Here is an 18,725-nt window from a genome sequence, read left to right on the forward strand (position 1 = left end):
CTGAGAGATTCTGTAGGTTTGACTGGTATGACCTGAAGTATTGTAGAAGACTGGGTCTCACAGCTACCCAGAGAATTGTATTCCCTAATTATAAGTTGTACTATTGGGCTTCAAGACTCCAGCCATTGGAGACTCTGGATGCAAAAGATTCTTCCTCTTACAATTATTGGTACACCGCAGAATATTGTTCAGAGCATCCCATTTGAAAGTAAAACATGCCCATATTCCCCTCCTCTCCTTGCCCTTCCACGCTGACACTTTTTGTTCAGTCTGGCTGTGGTGGGACAGACGCTCACCCCAGTCAGGAAGGTGTTATAAAGCATCTCTGGGCAGTCAGCCTCAGCCTGGTGCATCTATGAGGCCTGTCAAACCTGTAAAGGCGTGGCTCCTTAAAAGAGAGGATCCAAGCCTGGTGCAGGACAGTGCTTGAAGGGAAGCAGAGCTTGAACCCAGAGCTCCCTAGTCCCACAGAGCAGGCGCTGCTTACCAGGAAAGCTGCTGGAGAGCCTCTGCTGCCTAGACCCTTTGAAGAGGTAGAGGGACTGTCAGTACTGTGTTAACCTTTTCACAGCCCAGGGCCGTCCGCCTCGGACCCTCCGACAGAGAGGGGTTGAGAACTCTGACCCCCTGGATGCAGGTTATTTACCTTTTGTCTTGAGGGGGAACAGCAGGATAAGCCCAGGCTGTTTTATGGGCTCTAGGAATATTTTGTTTGCCTTTTTCATTTTGAACTGCTGCTATGCCCAGCAGAGGGGAGAGCTGCCTCCCAAAAACAGCTGGAGGACCACAGTCCAAACCAGCGCCACAGTGATGCCTACAATCAGGGAAGGACATCTGGGCTGAGAGAGGTGCCTACTCTCTCCCTAAGGGGCGTCCTAGAGGAGCAACCTGTGACGTTAGCAGTGAGTCACAAGCTTCATAGTCACCTTCTGTTCTTTTTATTGAATGTTTAAAATTCTCCTCCCTCCATTTAACTTACTTTTGGGGAATACTGCGGTTTAGTTACTTATCAAATAAATGTAACTATTTATCATCAAATTAAGAACAGAGTTGAACCTGTTTGTGGGTCCTTTATTTTTTGTAATATCTTACCAAACCTAAGAGAGACGGGAGAACTATGTACTGTAAATCATTTAGAGCTTCCAGTGCTCTGTTCTAATCCGACAGGTTGAATTTACTGCTGCTGAGCTGTAAGTTATCTGAGGAGGGTACAGAGGAATCTATTCGACAAAAACAACCACAGAACGTTTAGATACTTGGTCTAAGGCCCGGTCTACATTGAAATTTTAAGTCGACATAGCTATGGCACTTAGGGTGTGTGCCCTGATTGCCATAGTTAGGCCCATTTAACCCCTGGTTTAGACATACCTAGGTCAATGGAAGAATGCTTCAGTCAACCCAGCTACCGTCGCTCGGGGAGGTGGTGCTCCTACAGCAACATAAAACCCCCTTTCGTCGCTGTAGGCTGCATCTACACTACAGAGTTATGCCAACACAACTGTGGCATCATATCTATGCGGCTATTGTCCCCATAGCGTAGACATAGCCTAATTCCACATAGCATGGCTCATTTTTCTTGCAATGGGTCATTAGCCTGCTTGCAGACAGGTCAGTCGCTGGCTCAGGGATAGTTTTCTTTCTGAAGAGCTGGCTAGTTTTGGTCTCCCTTCAGAACTATAGGCAAGGTGGATGGACAACCCTGTTGCAGAGTTTAGTTTAGATCAAACAGTTCTCCTGAGGCTATTCCGTAAGGAGGTACAATGAAAGAGAGAGACAGTACAGGAAGATGGAGCAGAAATTGCCCCAAGGAGATTCCACACAGAGAACCCCCCCACCTCACCCCTTTAAAAAACTGTTTGTGTGACCTGTGGCATGCGCAGTTGAAAACAGAGTCTCAGCTGAGTGGCAGACTTGTCTCCACTGCGGACGAAGGAACACTCATTATGATTATAAAATACTTGTTTGGACATAGGCCAAAAGAAATACTTGATAGGGTTAATCAAAGAACCCAGGTGCAGATTCCTCCTATCCCCATTGTCTAAGGGTTCATCTCTGATGCTCACACAAATATAGATCAGAGAGGGAAGCTTGAAGAAAGATGGTCCAGTGAATAAGGTACTAGCCTGAGACTTTGGTTAAGTTCCATACTCTGTGACAGACTTCCTGTATGAACTTGGGCAAATCCTTTAGTCTCCCTGTGTCGGTTCCCCACGTCCCAGAGATTTTGTGTGGATAAATTCGTTTGAGTCACCTCGATGCTATAGAAACAGGAGCCGTACAAGTATCTAAGATAGCTAGCTATAGTTAAGGCTGCAAGTTTGTCACAGAAGTCACGGCTCACGCAGCCCCTGCACCGATTGTACCAGCAGCTGCTGGGGCAGTCTTGGGCCACCGTGCACCCCCAGCAGCAGAGTTTGGGTGTGGGAGGGGGTTGAGGAATGGGATGGGGTGAGGCAGGCTCTGGGAGGCGCTTAGGCTGGGGGGCTCTCTGGAAGTGGCAACATCCCCCTCGCTCAGCTGCCAGGTGGAGGCATGGCCAGGCAGCTCTGCACGCTGCCTCTGCCTACAGGCACTGCCCCCGCGGCTCCCATAGGCTGCGGTTCCTGGCCAATGGGAGCTGTGAAGCCAGCGCTCTGGGCAGAGGCAGGGTGCAATGCTGGCTGGCCACGTCTCTGCCTAGCAGCTGAGCGAGGGGGATGTCACCGCTTCCGGGGAGCTCCCCAGGTAAGCACCGCCCAGAGCCCACCTCACCCCATCCCATGCCTCAACCCTGTGCCCCCTCCCACACCCAAATTCTGATGCAGCTGGGGGGGACGGGGAGGGGAGGCGTGGAGTCAGGTAGGGAGCCTGCCGGCCCTGCCAAACCCCCCCTCCCCAGCACCAGCGGCGTTCCCGGGCCGTGCACCCCTCCCCTCCCCCGCACCGGAGCGGCCCTCCCCCAGCACTCGTGGCACCTTTGGGCAGCCCCCCCCTCCCAAGTTTTAGTCATGGGTATTTTTAGTTAAAGTCACGGACAGGTCACGGCCATGAATTTTTGTATACTGCCCGTGACCTGTCCGTGACTTTTACTAAAAATACCCGTGACTAAAACGAAGCCTTAGCTATAGTCCATCTGGTCCTGAATCAAAGAGAGGCCAGTGCCTATACCCCATTGTTGCCTACTCCCCAGAAGTTTGGGAGGGAACTGAGCAGTTCTGGATCTGAAGTACTTTAAGTTTTTGTGAAAATCAAAATGCAAGAGGGATCCATATCTTATGGAGACTTCCTTTTGTCTATACGCACCCTTCCACATCCTTATTTGCTCATGGATTCAGGGACTTTAAGGTCAGCAGGGATTATTGTGATCATCTAGTCTGACCTCCTGCATATCGCAGGCCACAGAACTTTGCCCACCCACTTCTATAATAGACCCTAACCTCTGGCTGAGTTACTGAAGTCCTCAAATCATGGTTTAAAGACTTCAAGGTTCAGAGAATCCACCATTTAGACTGGTCTCCCATGTTTAAGAAAGATGGATTCAAACTGGAACAGGTGCAGAGATCACAGGTTTGATCAACCAATACACTCAAGTCTCCTCCTCTGTCATGTCCCACTGATAAGTGCGCAGCTTATAGCAAAAATCCTTGTTGTCAGTCCCTAAATGCATGACTTTGCACTATTAAAATTCATCCCATTTCTATACTCCAGTTTACAAGGTCATCCAGATCTTCTTGTATATATTCCAGTCCGCTTTCATATTGGCAGTACCTCCCAACTTTGTGTCATCCACAAAGTTTATTAGCGCACACTCACTTTTTGTGCCAAAGTCAGTAATAAAAATGTTAAATAAAATTGGTCCCAAGACTGATCCGTGAAGAACTCCACTAGTAACTTCCCTCCAGCCTGACAGTTCACCTTTCATTCTGACCTGCTGTAGTCTCCCCTTTAACCAGTTCCTTATTCAACTTTCAATTCTCATATTAATCATCATCTTCTCCAATTTAACTAATAATTTCCCATTTGGAACTGTATCAAATGCCTTACTGAAATCCAGGTAGATTAAATCTACTGCATTTCCTTTGTCTAAAAAATCAGTTATCTTCTCAAAGAAGGATATCAGATTGGTCCGGCATGATCTATCTTTTGTAAAACGTGTTGTATTTTATCCGAATTGCCATTCATCTCTCTGTCTTTACTACTTTCTCTTTCAAAATTTGTTCCAAGACTTTGCATACAATTGAGGTCAAACTAATCTTATGGCAATTTGCTTTGCTGATGGTTGGCACCATTTCCAGTACAGATCCTTACTTAAGCTGTTTATTTAGGTCTTGGAGGTTCTACTAGCAGCTCTCAGACAGGAAACAGTTCATATCTGTATCTTCTTTGATGGCCTTCTGCTCTGGGTCCCATCCAGATGCAAGGCCCCAGTGGACACCCTACCAGCAGTACAAGTACCAGGGAAGCATAGCTTTGAGATAAACTGGGAGAACCATTAGTTCATAGCTATTTAAAGTTATTCATGTGGGGTGCAATTTGTCACAAAAAAGTATTCATTTCTAAGGAGTGAAAGCAGAAGTTAACGAAGTCCATGTAGTGAGTTCAGTATTCCTTCAGAATGCACGATCCTGTCCCTCCCATGTCTTCTGTACATATATACCACAGGGGCTAAATTCCACATAGTGCCTTTCTAGATTTTTTTTTTTTCTCCTGTTGTGTCTCCTGGACTTATCATCACTTCCAACTAAGATCAAGGTCCTTTCAGAAGTGTCCATATCACATCAGTGGTAGATGATGAATAGCAGATGCTGGAAGGCTCTCCAAATCTCAGAACTAGACAAAAGGTAACATATGCTGGTTTAGGGGGTGGTGGAGCACCTTCAGCATAGGAATAGTCCAAGGCACATGGTCTAACAAAGAGAAGAAGCTATGTCAACTGCCTAAAACTGCAAGCCATCCTGCAAGACCTGAAGATGTTCTTATATTCAGTGTCAGACATCCACATATGTGCCATGGTGTAATTCAGCATGGAGATGGAAGCCAGGTCACTTGCTATGCAAGGAGAGGCCAGATACTATTGCTGGGCAAATAGAATAACCTGTTCACCTGGGCAATGTACATCAAAGGGAAAAACAACCCAACCGTAGATTGTCAAAGCAGGCAAAGTATGGATCTTGTGAGCAGGAGCCTACGTTGAGGAGTGCTTTGACGCAGATCCAGAGTTTGTATGTATTCCTGCTGTACCTGCTTCTGCCCTGGACTGCACAGAAAGTCAGAAAGGAGAGGACTTTCATAATTCTGGTGGCATCATGGTGACTACAGAGACCCTGAATTTTGGACCCTGTAAACACGACAACAGAACCACTGTTGTGTGTGCCACATAAAAAGGATCTCCTGACTGCCCCAAGGACCCCTTTGTGCAACCTGACTGCAGCAGGCTAGTCAGCTGCCTGCCCTTTGACAGGGAGCAACTAAAGGAGGAGGGCTATTTGGCCAGGTAACCTCTACTCTTTCCATTTCCAGATAAGCTCTATCAGTTGAGTAAATATATTATCTTGGTAAAATTTTAAATGCTGCTTTAGAGAGCAGAGTTACACCAAGATCAGCAAAAACACATCATGTACAGTGCTAGAGTTCCTTCAGGACAATTTCACTGTGGGGTTTAAATGCGCTGAAATTGAAGGTATGCACAGCAGCACTACTCAATGTGCTGGGAGTGTCAGAGGGAAGAATGTATATATGCAGGCATTGAATTTGTTCAAGAAGCCTTACTCGTACATCTTCAACAACTACACAGAGGGACTCCATCTTGGGGCATCAGATTGGTATTCAGTATCACTGTGGTACGTCCTTACTACCATATGCCTACTCTGCTTGATGCATCAACCTTGATAAAAAGGAAACATGCTTGAGCTACATGGTTAGACACCATGTTGGAAAAAATATTTTATAGACGTTTGACATAAGTTATAAAGCTTGTGCTGTTAAAGTGGTTGGTGTCTTTGTGATAGCATGGAGAAACGTGAACTCTCAAATACCTTTCTAGAAGTAAATGAAACATTGACGGCTCCATGTTTGTCTACTAAAAGCAACTTGCATTCTATAATTTAAATCTTTAATTTAAATCTTTTAGCTTAATTTTCTTGTCTGTCTTCTATATGTAACTGCTGCATTGTACGTTCATTTTCAGAATCTATCAATAAATAGCCAAAAGATATAGCGCACTGAAAGGGGAATTATTCGTTTGTTCATTGTTTTTTTTTTTTTTTTTTTAAATGATATTTGTGGGTCAGGCCTTAAATCTCCAATTTAAAATGGATAGATATTTAGACATATCAGTTTGTATTTTAAGCATTCTTTTTTTTCTCACTCTAGCTTCAGGCATACATGAGAATAAAAGAAAAAATTGTAAAAAGTCAATGGTTTCAGTAGTTCCAGTTTAATGTATTTATGATAGTGGTGGTAATTTTCGCTGTCAACTGGAAACCATTCATGAAAATGCTAATAGTGCGTTGAGAGGATAATTTAATCTCTGCTTCATATGCTCCTTGGAACTGACCCATATGCAAGAAACAAAATCCCTTTTCCCTTTTTTGACAGTTGTATGATGAAACTCATTTCTCATGTATTTTATGCTATTACATTCAATCCTGCCAGAGGAAATTACTCTCAACATTTAGTAATTGTTTACGCTATTTGTGGATTAGATGCTGTAAAAATCCTAAATACCAATTTCCCAATGGAGCTTTGGATGAGCAGCAGTTTCAAAGGCCAATGTGGTGTGTTTTTGTTTTTTTGTTTTATTTGTTGGATTGTTTACTTTATAATCTTTAATGTTAGCAGAAATAGCTCAATTTTGTTTCGCTACTATGACTAGTGATATTAATTCATTTTTAAGCGTGGTAGGTAAGCTGTACATTTAGCCGTGGTAAGGCATCCAATACCTGACATTAAAGATAGGTTTTCATGGATTTGACTATGGCCATGGCTATGCTATGAGCTAGGGGTGTGACTCCCAGCTCCTGTAGATATACTCCTGCTATCTCTCATTTCAGCTTGCACATTAAAAATAATAGGGTAGCTACAGTAGGCCTGGGCATGGCAGTGCCACCACTGTTACTGCCTGTGGTACTGTGGCTTCACTGCCATTTTTAATGTGCTAGCTCAGATGAAAGTTAGCGCAGGTATGTCTGTGAAAGCTGGGAATCATACCCCTAGCTCATAGTGTAGACGAAGCCTATGTGAAGGGTATTTTATAGTGTGGAGAGTGGCAATAACTTAGTTAAAAGCAAAACCCACTCCAAAGTCACACATGACTTGTTTGAACTTGGTGATGGAGGAACCTTCAGCTGATCATTCCTGTGGTCGTCATTAGGCATCGTGTCCGTCCAGCTTCCTCATGTTGTGTGCTGTGTTTGATACCTAATGAAATGGGAAGTGACAGAACATGGTAAATTATTTTACAACACACAAGTCTGTTGTGTGTCTCCACCTCTGTTTATGAGAGTTATGGTCACCAGAATTTAACAAATACCTATTTTTTAAAATTGAAATATATTGAATTTGTTAATTCTTTGAAGTTGAATCTATGGGAGAATGTGTGCTGTATTGTACCTCTAATCTGATTTACACACAAGCCTGCACACTAATCTTAGAGTTTTACTCTTTATAGCCTTTTGGATAGCCTTCTGGAGCTAAGGTTGTTCCTTTGATGCAGTAATACTTGGCACGTCTAATACATTCTAATTGTCTTTGCTTCTCACCGGCTTTAGTCTGGCTGTGATTCTGAAAGTCGGTCACTGTAGATATGTAGAAATCTCAACTAATGTAATTAATAGGCTTCTGTGGTGAATTCTAAATATAATCTGTTTCCAATATGTCTGTTTATTATGTTTAATACCTTGAAGATATTGCAAATAATTACCCATGATATGTTGGTGGCACAGATACATTTTACTGTACTGTTAGATAAGAACGGCCATACTGGGTCAGACCAATGGTCCATCTAGCCCAGTTTCCTTGTCTTCTGCCAGTGGCCAGTGCCAGCTGTGTCAGAGAGAATGAACAGAACAGAGCAATTTCAAGTGATCCATCCACTATGATCCAGTCCTAGCTTTTGGCAGTTGGAAGTGTAGGGACACCTGGAGCACCGGATTGCATCCCTTACCATCTTGGTCCATCTATGTCTATTCGCCTATCCTCCATGGATTTACCTAATTCTTATTTTAACTCAGTTATACCCTTCACAACATCCCATGGCAATGAGTTCCACAGGTTGACTGCGTGTTGTGTGAAGAAGTACTTCCTTACGTTTGTTTTAAATTCGGTGCCTATTAATTTGATTGGGTGAACCCTAGATCTTATAAAAAGAACAGGAGTACTTGTGGCACCTTAGAGACTAACAAATTTATTAGAGCATAAGCTTTCGTGGGCTACTGCCCACTTCTTCGGATGCATATAGAGTGGAACATATATTGAGGAGATATATATACACACATACAGAGAGCATGAACAGGTGGGAGTTGTCTTACCAACTCTGAGAGGCCAATTAAGTAAGAGGAAAAAATGTTTTTGAAGTGATAATCAAGCTAGCCCAGTACAGACAGTTTGATAAGAAGTGTGAGAATACTTACAAGGGGAGATAGATTCAATGTTTGTAATGGCTCAGCCATTCCCAGTCCTTATTCAATCCTGAGTTGATTGTATCTAGTTTGCATATCAATTCCAGCTCAGCAGTCTCTCGTTGGAGTCTGTTTTTGAAGTTTTTCTGTTGTAAGATAGCCATTTGCAGGTCTGGGGACAATATATACCTTCAAGTCAGCTGCACTGCTATGGGTACCCGCATGGCCCCACAGTATGCCAACATTTTTATGGCTGACTTAGAACAACGCTTCCTTAGCTCTCGTCCCCTAACGCCCCTACTCTACTTGCGCTACATTGATGACATCTTCATCATCTGAACCCATGGAAAAGAAGTCCTTGAGGCATTCCACCATGATTTCAATAATTTCCATCCCACCATCAACCTCAGCCTAGATCAATCCACAGAAGCGGTCCATTTCCTGGACACTACTGTGCTAATAAGCGATGGTCACATAAATACCACCTTATACCGGAAACCTACTGACCGCTACACTTACCTACATGCCTCCAGCTTCCATCCAGGACACACCACACGATCCATTGTCTACAGCCAAGCTCTAAGATATAACCGCATTTGCTCCAATCCGTCAGATAGAGACAAGCACCTACAAGATCTCTATCAAGCCTTCTTAAAACTACAATACCCCCCTGCTGAAGTGAAAAAACAGATTGACAGAGCCAGAGGAGTACCCAGAAGTCACCTCGTACAAGACAAGCCCAACAAAGAAAATAACAGAACACCACTAGCTGTCACCTTCAGCCCCCAACTAAAACCTCTCCAGCGCATCATCAGAGATCTACAACCCATCCTGAAAGATGATCCTTTACTCTCACAGATCTTGGGAGACAGACCTGTCCTCGCTTACAGACAACCCCCCAACCTAAAGCAAATACTCACCAGCAACCACACATCACTGAACAAAAACACTGACCCAGGAACCTATCCTTGTAACAAAGCCCGATGCCAACTCTGTCCACATATCTATTCAAGTAACATCATCATAGGACCTAATCACATCAGCCATACCATCAGGGGCTCGTTCACCTGCACATCTACCAATGTGATATATGCCGTCGTGTGCCAGCAATGCCCCTCTGCCATGTACATTGGCCAAACCGGACAGTCTCTACGCAAAAGAATTAATGGACACAAATCTGACATCAGGAATCATAATACTCAAAAACCAGTGGGAGAACACTTTAACCTGTCTGGTCATTCAATGACAGACCTATGGGTGGCTATCTTACAACAGAAAAACTTCAAAAACAGACTCCAACAAGAGACTGCTGAGCTGGAATTGATATGCAAACTAGATACAATCAACTCAGGATTGAATAAGGACTGGGAATGGCTGAGCCATTACAAACATTGAATCTATCTCCCCTTGTAAGTATTCTCACACTTCTTATCAAACTGTCTGTACTGGGCTAGCTTGATTATCACTTCAAAAACATTTTTTCCTCTTACTTAATTGGCCTCTCAGAGTTGGTAAGACAACTCCCACCTGTTCATGCTCTCTGTATGTGTGTATATATATCTCCTCAATATATGTTCCACTCTATATGCATCCGAAGAAGTGGGCAGTAGCCCACGAAAGCTTATGCTCTAATAAATTTGTTAGTCTCTAAGGTGCCACAAGTACTCCTGTTCTTTTTGCGGATACACGGCTGCTACTCTGAAACCTAGTTCTTATGTTATGTGAAGGGAAAAATAACACTTAAACTTTTTCTCCATACCATTTATGATTTTGTAGACCTCTACCATATCTCTCCTTAGCCATCTCTTTTCTAAGCTGAATAGTCCCAGTCTTTTTAATCTCTCCTCATATGGAATCTCATTGTTTTTGTTGCCCTTCTCTGTATGTTTTCTAATTCTAATATATATTTTTTGAGGTGAGATGACCGGAACTGCACTCAGTATTCAAGGTGTGGGCGTACCATGGATTTACTGTGCTAGTGAGGCTCTGTCTGTACAGGCATTACAACTGAATTTTAACAGCCCTGTTGCCGTTGTCCTTAAACTTTGTTGTAAGGCCTACATAAAACAGGGCTTAAATCTACACTTGGCATATGGCAGTTGAGGATGCAGAGCTTTGTTTGTACTGCCCTTAAATATCCCACTGGATCTCAGTCACGGGGGTGGGGTCTGTCTTTAGTAAGGGATGACATGGGTAACAGGTAGGCAGAAAACACAAAAGAGAACAGGTCTTCCAAACGTGTTTTTTTCCCCCTTTCTCATTTTGCAAGTTCATGATGTCAGTGGTTCTGAGGGGTGTGTATGTATATAATAAACATAATTATAGGCAGCATAAAATTTTATGTACACATGGACTTTCACGGGTGTGTTCATGCAATTTCTACTAATTGATCAGATGAAAGTAATTTGATAAAACATTTTGGCCTGTAATCAGTTTCAGTGACGTTACCAGAACCCAGTAAAATAAACAGAATGCAGACTCTAGTATGTGTAAAAGGAGTTGGTCAGAATTTATACCACCTTCATCCTTCTCTGGTTTGATTAGAATATATATATATATATTTATTTATTTTATCAACTTTTTGGAGTAACTCTTTGATTCTGAGTGGAATTGTCAAATTAAATTACATTTCAGTCATTAATATTTTATATAATATCTTTTTTTACATCTGGATGATCACCAAAGAGGTATACTGTACAATTTGGGGTTTATGCACCAATATAGCTGTACTAATGCTGAGCTCTAGTGCAGAGGCACTGCACTGGAGGAAAAAGTGCATTGCATGCATGCAGCATTACCCTACGTTTGAAAATTAAAGTGCTGTGGTATATGTTTAGCACAGCAGGATTTAGATACATCAGAATTAGCAGATAAAATAAGAATAATTGCCTTCAAATACCAATGGCATTGAGAGGTTTGAGTGATTTCATATGAAGAGAATACAACCATAGCAATTGTATGAAATACCAAAATTCATAAGAATTGAATCCCTCAGTTTTCAATGCAATTTAGTTGTGATCTCCTATTTTGTACTATGATATATCTGCATTATTACAGCATCTAAAATAATGCATGTACACTTTCCACCCTCTCTCTCTCTGAAATCTCCTTTCCTCCTTCCAACTCCCACCTCTCCCAAAAATTAAAGCATCTTTGTTACAAGAAAGGGGGTAGCAAGGTGGATAAAAATTTGATTATTTTGAAAAAATTGATTTTTTATTTAAATTGGATTTTTCTGATTTTATTTAAATTATATATTTTTTTCTTTTTAAAAATAAACCTGTTTAAAATGAAATGTGAATTTAATATAAAGTATGTTGTGGCCTAAACTTATTCTAACCTCTTTAAACATTTTTAAATAAATATATGTAGAATCCATGAGCCTCTATCTAAAACCTTGAGATAAAGGCTGCTTTTCTATATAAAGACAGAACCAGGGGAAAACATCTGACTTTTGAGTTTGAGCTTTATAAATATGGCACTCTAGATCATGTACTGTATTAAGGGCTTGTTTTGTTTAATAAAAATACATTTTATATACTCTTTTATGTGTTTAATTAACTTCCAATTACTATCCTAATGCAGCTTGACACAAATCATGAGCAAAAAGTTAATTCTCTAGTAAATAAGCAATATATTATTCACCAATTTCTAACCTACTGAAATTGTACAGTTAATAAGAATCTGAAAATATTAAGCTATATAATTGCTTAAATAAATGTATATAGTTATAGTGTACCTCGTAGGTAGCAAAAAGTTGTACCAAGTCTTGTGTAAAGGCTCTAGTTAGTTGCAAAGTAACATGTTTTAATGGTTATATCAACCAATGAGAATGCACCTTTCTTTAGAAAATGACTGAAATAGAAATGGAAAAGTTGATTAAAATCAGTTATTTAAATTTAGGCTTTCCACTTGTTCATTTAAATCATGAATTAAATTTCTGATTTAAATGGTCTTGATTTAAATCTCCACCTTGGGGGGTAGAGTGTTTGAACTGATAGACTTGCTGAACCTTGATGTGTGTTGTGTACTTCGTTCTTCAGAAAAAGACAAGGGGTAGTTAATATTACAACTTTTTTGTAAGTGGAACTATTCCATTGTACAATAAAGCAAAAGACAGCAAGAAGGTGTAAAGCTATTTAATAGGTGGAAATTGCGCTAGTATGTCTTGGCAATGCTTGTTCATTTTAAACTTACACAAGGATATGCATAACATCATGGATAAATTTGTAACTATTGCACTAAAATAAGTTTTTATGTTTTTATATATACATATAGTAGTAATTATGTTCAAGATTCAGGATAATCAAACTTTTTGAGAATAAAAGAAGAACATTTATTTTAAGGTATTTGAAATAACGGATGAATAATCCTGATGGGTTTTGCTGGTCCCACTTTAATTTGCCATTTACTATGTGAAGTAAGGTAGAGAACCAGCCTCACACCACTTCTGTATTAGTAGTCATTTAGCCTGGAGGGAGTTTCAGCACTGGTAAAAAGCCCTGCCTGTTGATGACATTTCACAGGCATACTCAAAAATCATGCCAAGAATGAGAATAGTGGCTAGTTTGAGGGGGACAACCCTGTAATCCGTCTCAGCTCTGTGTATCTAGGATTCTCATTCTCTCTCTCCCAGATGCACTATGAAGGGGACATGTGACTTTTGGCCATATTGGCAAGTTTGTCCAAGCCTAGACCCCACTGATTAACAGATGTAAGGGAAAGAGCATTGTGGGATTGCAGCAGTTGCTTTTGAACAACAATGTCCTTTTTGTAAGAATCTGATGCTTTTTAAAAGATGCAACATGACATCATTACCGTTGATCCAAGAAACATTCCTTCAATAATACTGTGTGCTGTGGTTATCAGCTCCCTTCCCCCATTCCTTTCTCTTGCCTCTCTGACTTATGGTTTTTGTCTATTGTTCAGCTCTAGGCTGTAAATGCGAAACAGTTGTCTTTTAATGTCATGTTCTTTTTAGGGCTGGGAAGGATCAAATGTAATATTGTTGACCTTTTTGCTTTTCTATCACATCTGTTATAAATGAAATACATTTCAGGTGTCTACTAAATTGCAGCTAATTCTTGTTCTCTCCCGTGTGAAACCTTAAGAGATAAAAATAGATAATACTTAGTCCTGCCTCAGTGCAGGGGACTGGACTAGATGACCTTTCAAGGTCCCTTCCAGTCCTACATTTCTGTGATTATAGATAAGATGTAGGCATGACAATCCTGTACATTTGACTCCATCTAATTGAGCTACGTTTTAGATATAATTCCTGCGCTAATCATACGTTTTAATATAAATGAATAGAGAAATTAATAAATTGACATCAGTGTCACTGTAATGGCACCTGCATAAATACATACTTAAAACACAATAATTATATTTGCACAACAGTTCATAATTTCATTTAATCTCTTATACCCAATCCATCACTGTGGTATCTGCATGTGTAATTGTTCCTTAGGTGCTGAGAATGGGCTATCATGGAAACACATTTATGGTTATATTACAAATGTTTAAAATCCTGGCTGTTTGGAGGTACATTAGGGAAATCCTGGACTTTGCTTGATTTTCTTGCATCCTATCTCCCAAATACCTCTTAGCCAGACAAGCTGGAGAGTCATGCAGCATTTATAACTAGGTATGTCTTGGCTGTGCTCGCACACAATAGTGCTTTCCATGGTGTGGTTCTGGCAGTTGCTTGAAACTAACAAGGATCATGTTGTCTTTGTCAGTTTCACATGTTGTCACTGCCTAGAGGAAAATACTACTATGCACAAGCACTCTGAGAAGCATTATTTTTTTCTATAATTTCTGTAGGAGTCGCTTCCAGGGGGAGGGGCGGAATCAATGATTCAACAGAGATCTGGAGGTGGGGGTATAGAGACCAGAAAAGGAGACAATTGGGCAGTAACATAACATAACACTTAAACTCAGATTTATGGTCCTTGTTTGCAGGGCCGGCACCAGGCACCAGCCCACCAATCTTGTGCTTGGGGCGGCATCTAGAGGGGGACGGCGCGGCGCTCCGGCCGCCGGGGAGAGCAGAGCCGCAGTGGGCTCGCCGCTCTCCCCCGGCGCTCTGGCCGCCGGGGAGAGCGGGGCCGTGACTGGGCTCGCTGCCCTCCCTGCAGCGCTCTGGCTCGGGGGCGGGGGAGAGCGGGAGGTTTTTTTGCCTGGGGCGGCAAAAAAGCCAGAGCTGGCCCTGCTTGTCTGCTATGAAGTTAAAAACCTTCTGTAGGTTTAACATACAAAATGTAAAGTGTGGAAGTGTAAACCTTGACGAGACAGAACAAAAAGATTTGGAGAAGAAAGTGGATAGTATGTCAGCTATTTGCCAGTGATATAGTTGTTTTGGTTGGTAACATTTTATGGAGGATTGTGAGAAACTCCCAATGCCAAGGCCTTGTCCTCACTATGGGAAAATGTGAGTTTTTAACATTAGCGAAAATCCTAGAGTAGACAAGGCAAGTTGTTGTTGTTTTATCTTGTGTTAGCTGGTCGAGGTAAACTCTAACATGTTAGAACTGCAACTGCCCTGTCTACAATAAGATTTTAACACATTAAAAGTACACCTTTTTTCCTAGTGTAGACATGGTCCAAAATGGCCTATACATTTTGGATAAATGTAAGGCAAAGCACCCTTAAAACACAAAACACTTCACACATTCTAATGGCTTCTGAACTTTCAGGTTCTTCTGTGAAAAGCTATTGAAGATGGCTTAATGCAGATGGCTTTGTTATGTGCATATAGCAGTTAGAGGAAACCTCAATGCTTGAGTTTGTCTGAAGGGACAGACAGACATATGTTACTCTTTCTGATTTTGGTCACCATCCCTCTAAGATGTGGGTAGTGATAGAAAATATCAAGAGCAGGCATATAAGATAGAGGTCTTAAATTTATGTATCAGAAGAGATTGAAAAGTCTGAGGGTATGGGCTTGTCTACACTGCACTGCTGTAGAGCTTCAGTGAAGATGCTGCCTACGCCGATGGGAGGGTTAGGTAATTCATCTCCCCTCGAGAAGCGGCAGCTAGGTTGACAGGAGAGTTCTCTCGTTGACGTAGCGCTGTCTACGCTGGGGGTTAGGTCAGGTTAGCTGCATTATTCAGATGTGTGGATTTTTCACACCCCTGCACGACCTAGTTATACCGACCTAATTCTCCTTTTGACCTAGCTACCAGCTCTTGGGGGTTATCTAGGCTGATGGGAGAGCCCCCTGTGGGGGTAGGTAGTGTCTATGCTGAAGCACTAGCATGGTGCAGCTGCAGCATTTCAAGGGCAGACAAGCCCTTATTTAACTATGAAAGGAGAAGGGTTAAAGGTGATTTGATGGAAGTATTGAAAATTAGTGACAGTTGATCAGTGCCTCCTTTTTAGCCTGTGGTCTAATCAAAGAAGAAGGTAATACTGAATTAAATTAAGCTAAAGGACAGTAAGTTTTGAACCAAGGAAGGAAATGTTCCTTTACACACACTGTAGTTAAGCAGGAGAATTCACTATTGCCAGAGGTCATTGAGACACATAATGTTGGGTGAATTTTTAAAAAGGAGCAGATAATTGTATAACCATTAACATCTGTATCTCTGCAAATGAAAGATTATATGGGGAATTAAGCCTTCATAAGCTGTTCAATTTTTGTAGGCCTGGAAGGAATTTTTTTCCATTAGATCCCTGCATGATGGCTAAGTGGACTGTAGGTGGGTTTTCATTTTTTGTGTGCCTTCCTTAGAGGGATAAGTTGCAGGCCTCTGTTGAAGGCAGGATACCAGACTTGTGTAGCAGTTGGACTGATCTGGTATAGCACCTCCTGTGTTAACAGCATCACTCGGTATGAGTGGGATGCTTGGTCTACAAGAAATTTGGACTCTGCTTATCCGTAGGCTTCAGTAATGAGTTGCTTTGCTCTGGCTCTGAGATTCGTAATCAGTGATAAGTTGTAATGTTTTTCTTACAGTAATCCATGCTGAAGAGGCCCCATTCATGCAGATGAACAAAGGGTTGAGGCAGCACTTTCAACCCAGATAGTCAGTCGGCTAACTGCCCAGCAGGATGCCATCAACCAGCCGAGCGGGCAGCCTGAAGGACCCAGAAATTGCAGAGCTCTTCTTCAAAGAAGATCCAGAAAAACTCTTCACAGATCTCCGAGAGATTGGCCATGGAAGCTTTGGAGCAGTTTATTTTGTAAGTAATTTGAACAGACAGTAACTTGTGAATATTAGCGGGCTAATCTTTAACTCTGGATATTGCCTTTTTACTACTTAGTGAGGAAAATTAACTAGTCTGAAACATTGAGGTTTTTATGGTAGGCTCTTTGGGTGAGGGAGGGTGGTCTTGTTATGTGTTCGTACAGTGTCAAGCACGATGGGGCCTCAATCCCTCACTTGAGTCCCTAGGTGTTACCACCATATTAATAATCAGAAAAGCTGGGTCAGGGTCCAGGACTGGTGCTTTTAGGCATGACAGTAATACAAACAATAATAAATAGTCAGGGATCTAGTTGCACATTAAAATTGCAAGGGCCTAGCAGCAGCAAAGTTTGCAATTGCAAGGCAAAGTACTTGAAAAGAGACAGCTTCCATCATAAATCAAAGAGTGTTTTGCATCAGCAAGTAATCAAGTCTGTGTAGTAAAATGAACTACAGCTACTCTGGCTTGGTTAGCCAATTAAACTCCTGCTTACCTTTCTGGCAATGTTAACTGCCATTAAACTATCTGTCTGGAGCTGAAAAGCCCAGACCCAATCTCTCCTTTCCCCAGACCCCACATACTAATCACAGCACTAACAGGGAACATGTTCACCTGAGGCTCAGTCTTGGGCATGCTCAGTAGTGCACCTTTTCTTGGTCTCACCTGGCTAACATCATCAAGGCCCATATTTCTGCCACTCTTCATGACTGGCAGCTCAGTTCTATTGCTCTGCTCAGCTCCTCTTCATTTCAGCCCCTCCCTTCTGACTGGCAGTACAGTTCTGTTGCGCCATACAGTTCCTTCTCACCCCCTGCCCCTGAGAGCAGCTCAGTTTTCTTTCTCCACCCACCACTCAGCCCCTCCACAGCCATTTTCTCTCTCACTGTGTCACTCGGTCTGCCTCAGTGTCCCATGCTGTCCTTGTCCAACAGACAGGAATCCCAATACTTGTCCATATAGCATTTCTACTTGACCTGAACTTTTGGAGAACAGGATTTTCCCCGCCTGCTCTCTGCTTACATAGCACAGCTGAGACATGGAATCTCTCTTACAGCTACTTCATTTGCAACTTACTGTCTGTTAACCAAAGTGCATAGTGTGAGACTTCATTCAAAAGCCATTTTCTGGTGCAAGCCTTTTCTCATTTATAATAGGTGTGTCCAGACCTGTCAGTTTTCTTACAGAGAGCTATTTGTGTCAGTATTTTATGAGCTTCCTATTCATTGTTAATAATTGCAGCAGACTATGTTGGGAACCTTCCAGCACAAATTTAATGCAGCACAGATGAACTAATTAGGAAAAGCTTCTTAATTTTGTTCCTTGCTTAAAATTATGAGCAGCCACTGTCTGGGAACAGATCGGTGTGAGCAAATGTTTTATAATGAAGTGAATGCCACAGGTGAACATTACTTAATATCATTAAATTCACTGCATAGAAAACTGGAAATAGATTTCATATCGACTCACTTCTCCCCTTCGCTCACTTTTTGATACAATTTTTAAATGTTTCCAATCTTGCTACATATTATTATGGCACATAAGTGTCATAGGGGCTAGTTAACCAAAACGAGCACATGGTTAGAGGTCACCTGCATGCTATGTGCTAGGGATGCTCTCAAACAGTGAGAAAAGAGGAGCATTCATCACATCAGTATCTCTGTGAACTCCATGTTTCTTTTCAAGTTAAAAATCATTTAAGGGTTGAATGCCCTTTACCAGGACACCCTTCAAGCAACATGACAAGTGCTGCCATGAATTTAAATGGTGGAGAACCCACCCCCCCAAGCTTTTCAACCCTTCTCTTCTCTACATGCTCTCTGACTAAACATTATTGTCAGAAAGTTCATTAACAAAGAGGGATTTCTACCTTACTGTGTTCAGATTGTGCTTCCGATGCACTGCAGGTAGGAGATTAAGCAGTCTTCCTAAAGG

The 18,725-nt window shown here is 41.9% G+C and overlaps 1 protein-coding gene across 4 annotated transcripts in view; it reads left to right on the forward strand.

Moving 5' to 3' along the window:
• TAOK1 (TAO kinase 1) overlaps nucleotides 1-18,725 on the forward strand; it is a 110,102-nt gene that overhangs the window by 27,024 nt on the left and 64,353 nt on the right. For all 4 annotated transcript variants that reach the window (XM_065573483.1, XM_065573486.1, XM_065573485.1 and 1 more), the window contains one exon: nucleotides 16,561-16,787. In XM_065573483.1, coding sequence (XP_065429555.1) covers nucleotides 16,656-16,787 — 132 coding nt within the window. In that variant the 5' untranslated portion in view covers nucleotides 16,561-16,655. The remainder of the gene's footprint in view (nucleotides 1-16,560; nucleotides 16,788-18,725) is intronic.

This window comes from Chrysemys picta, chromosome 19, assembly GCF_011386835.1.
Source record: "Chrysemys picta bellii isolate R12L10 chromosome 19, ASM1138683v2, whole genome shotgun sequence".
NCBI lineage: Eukaryota > Metazoa > Chordata > Testudines > Emydidae > Chrysemys > Chrysemys picta.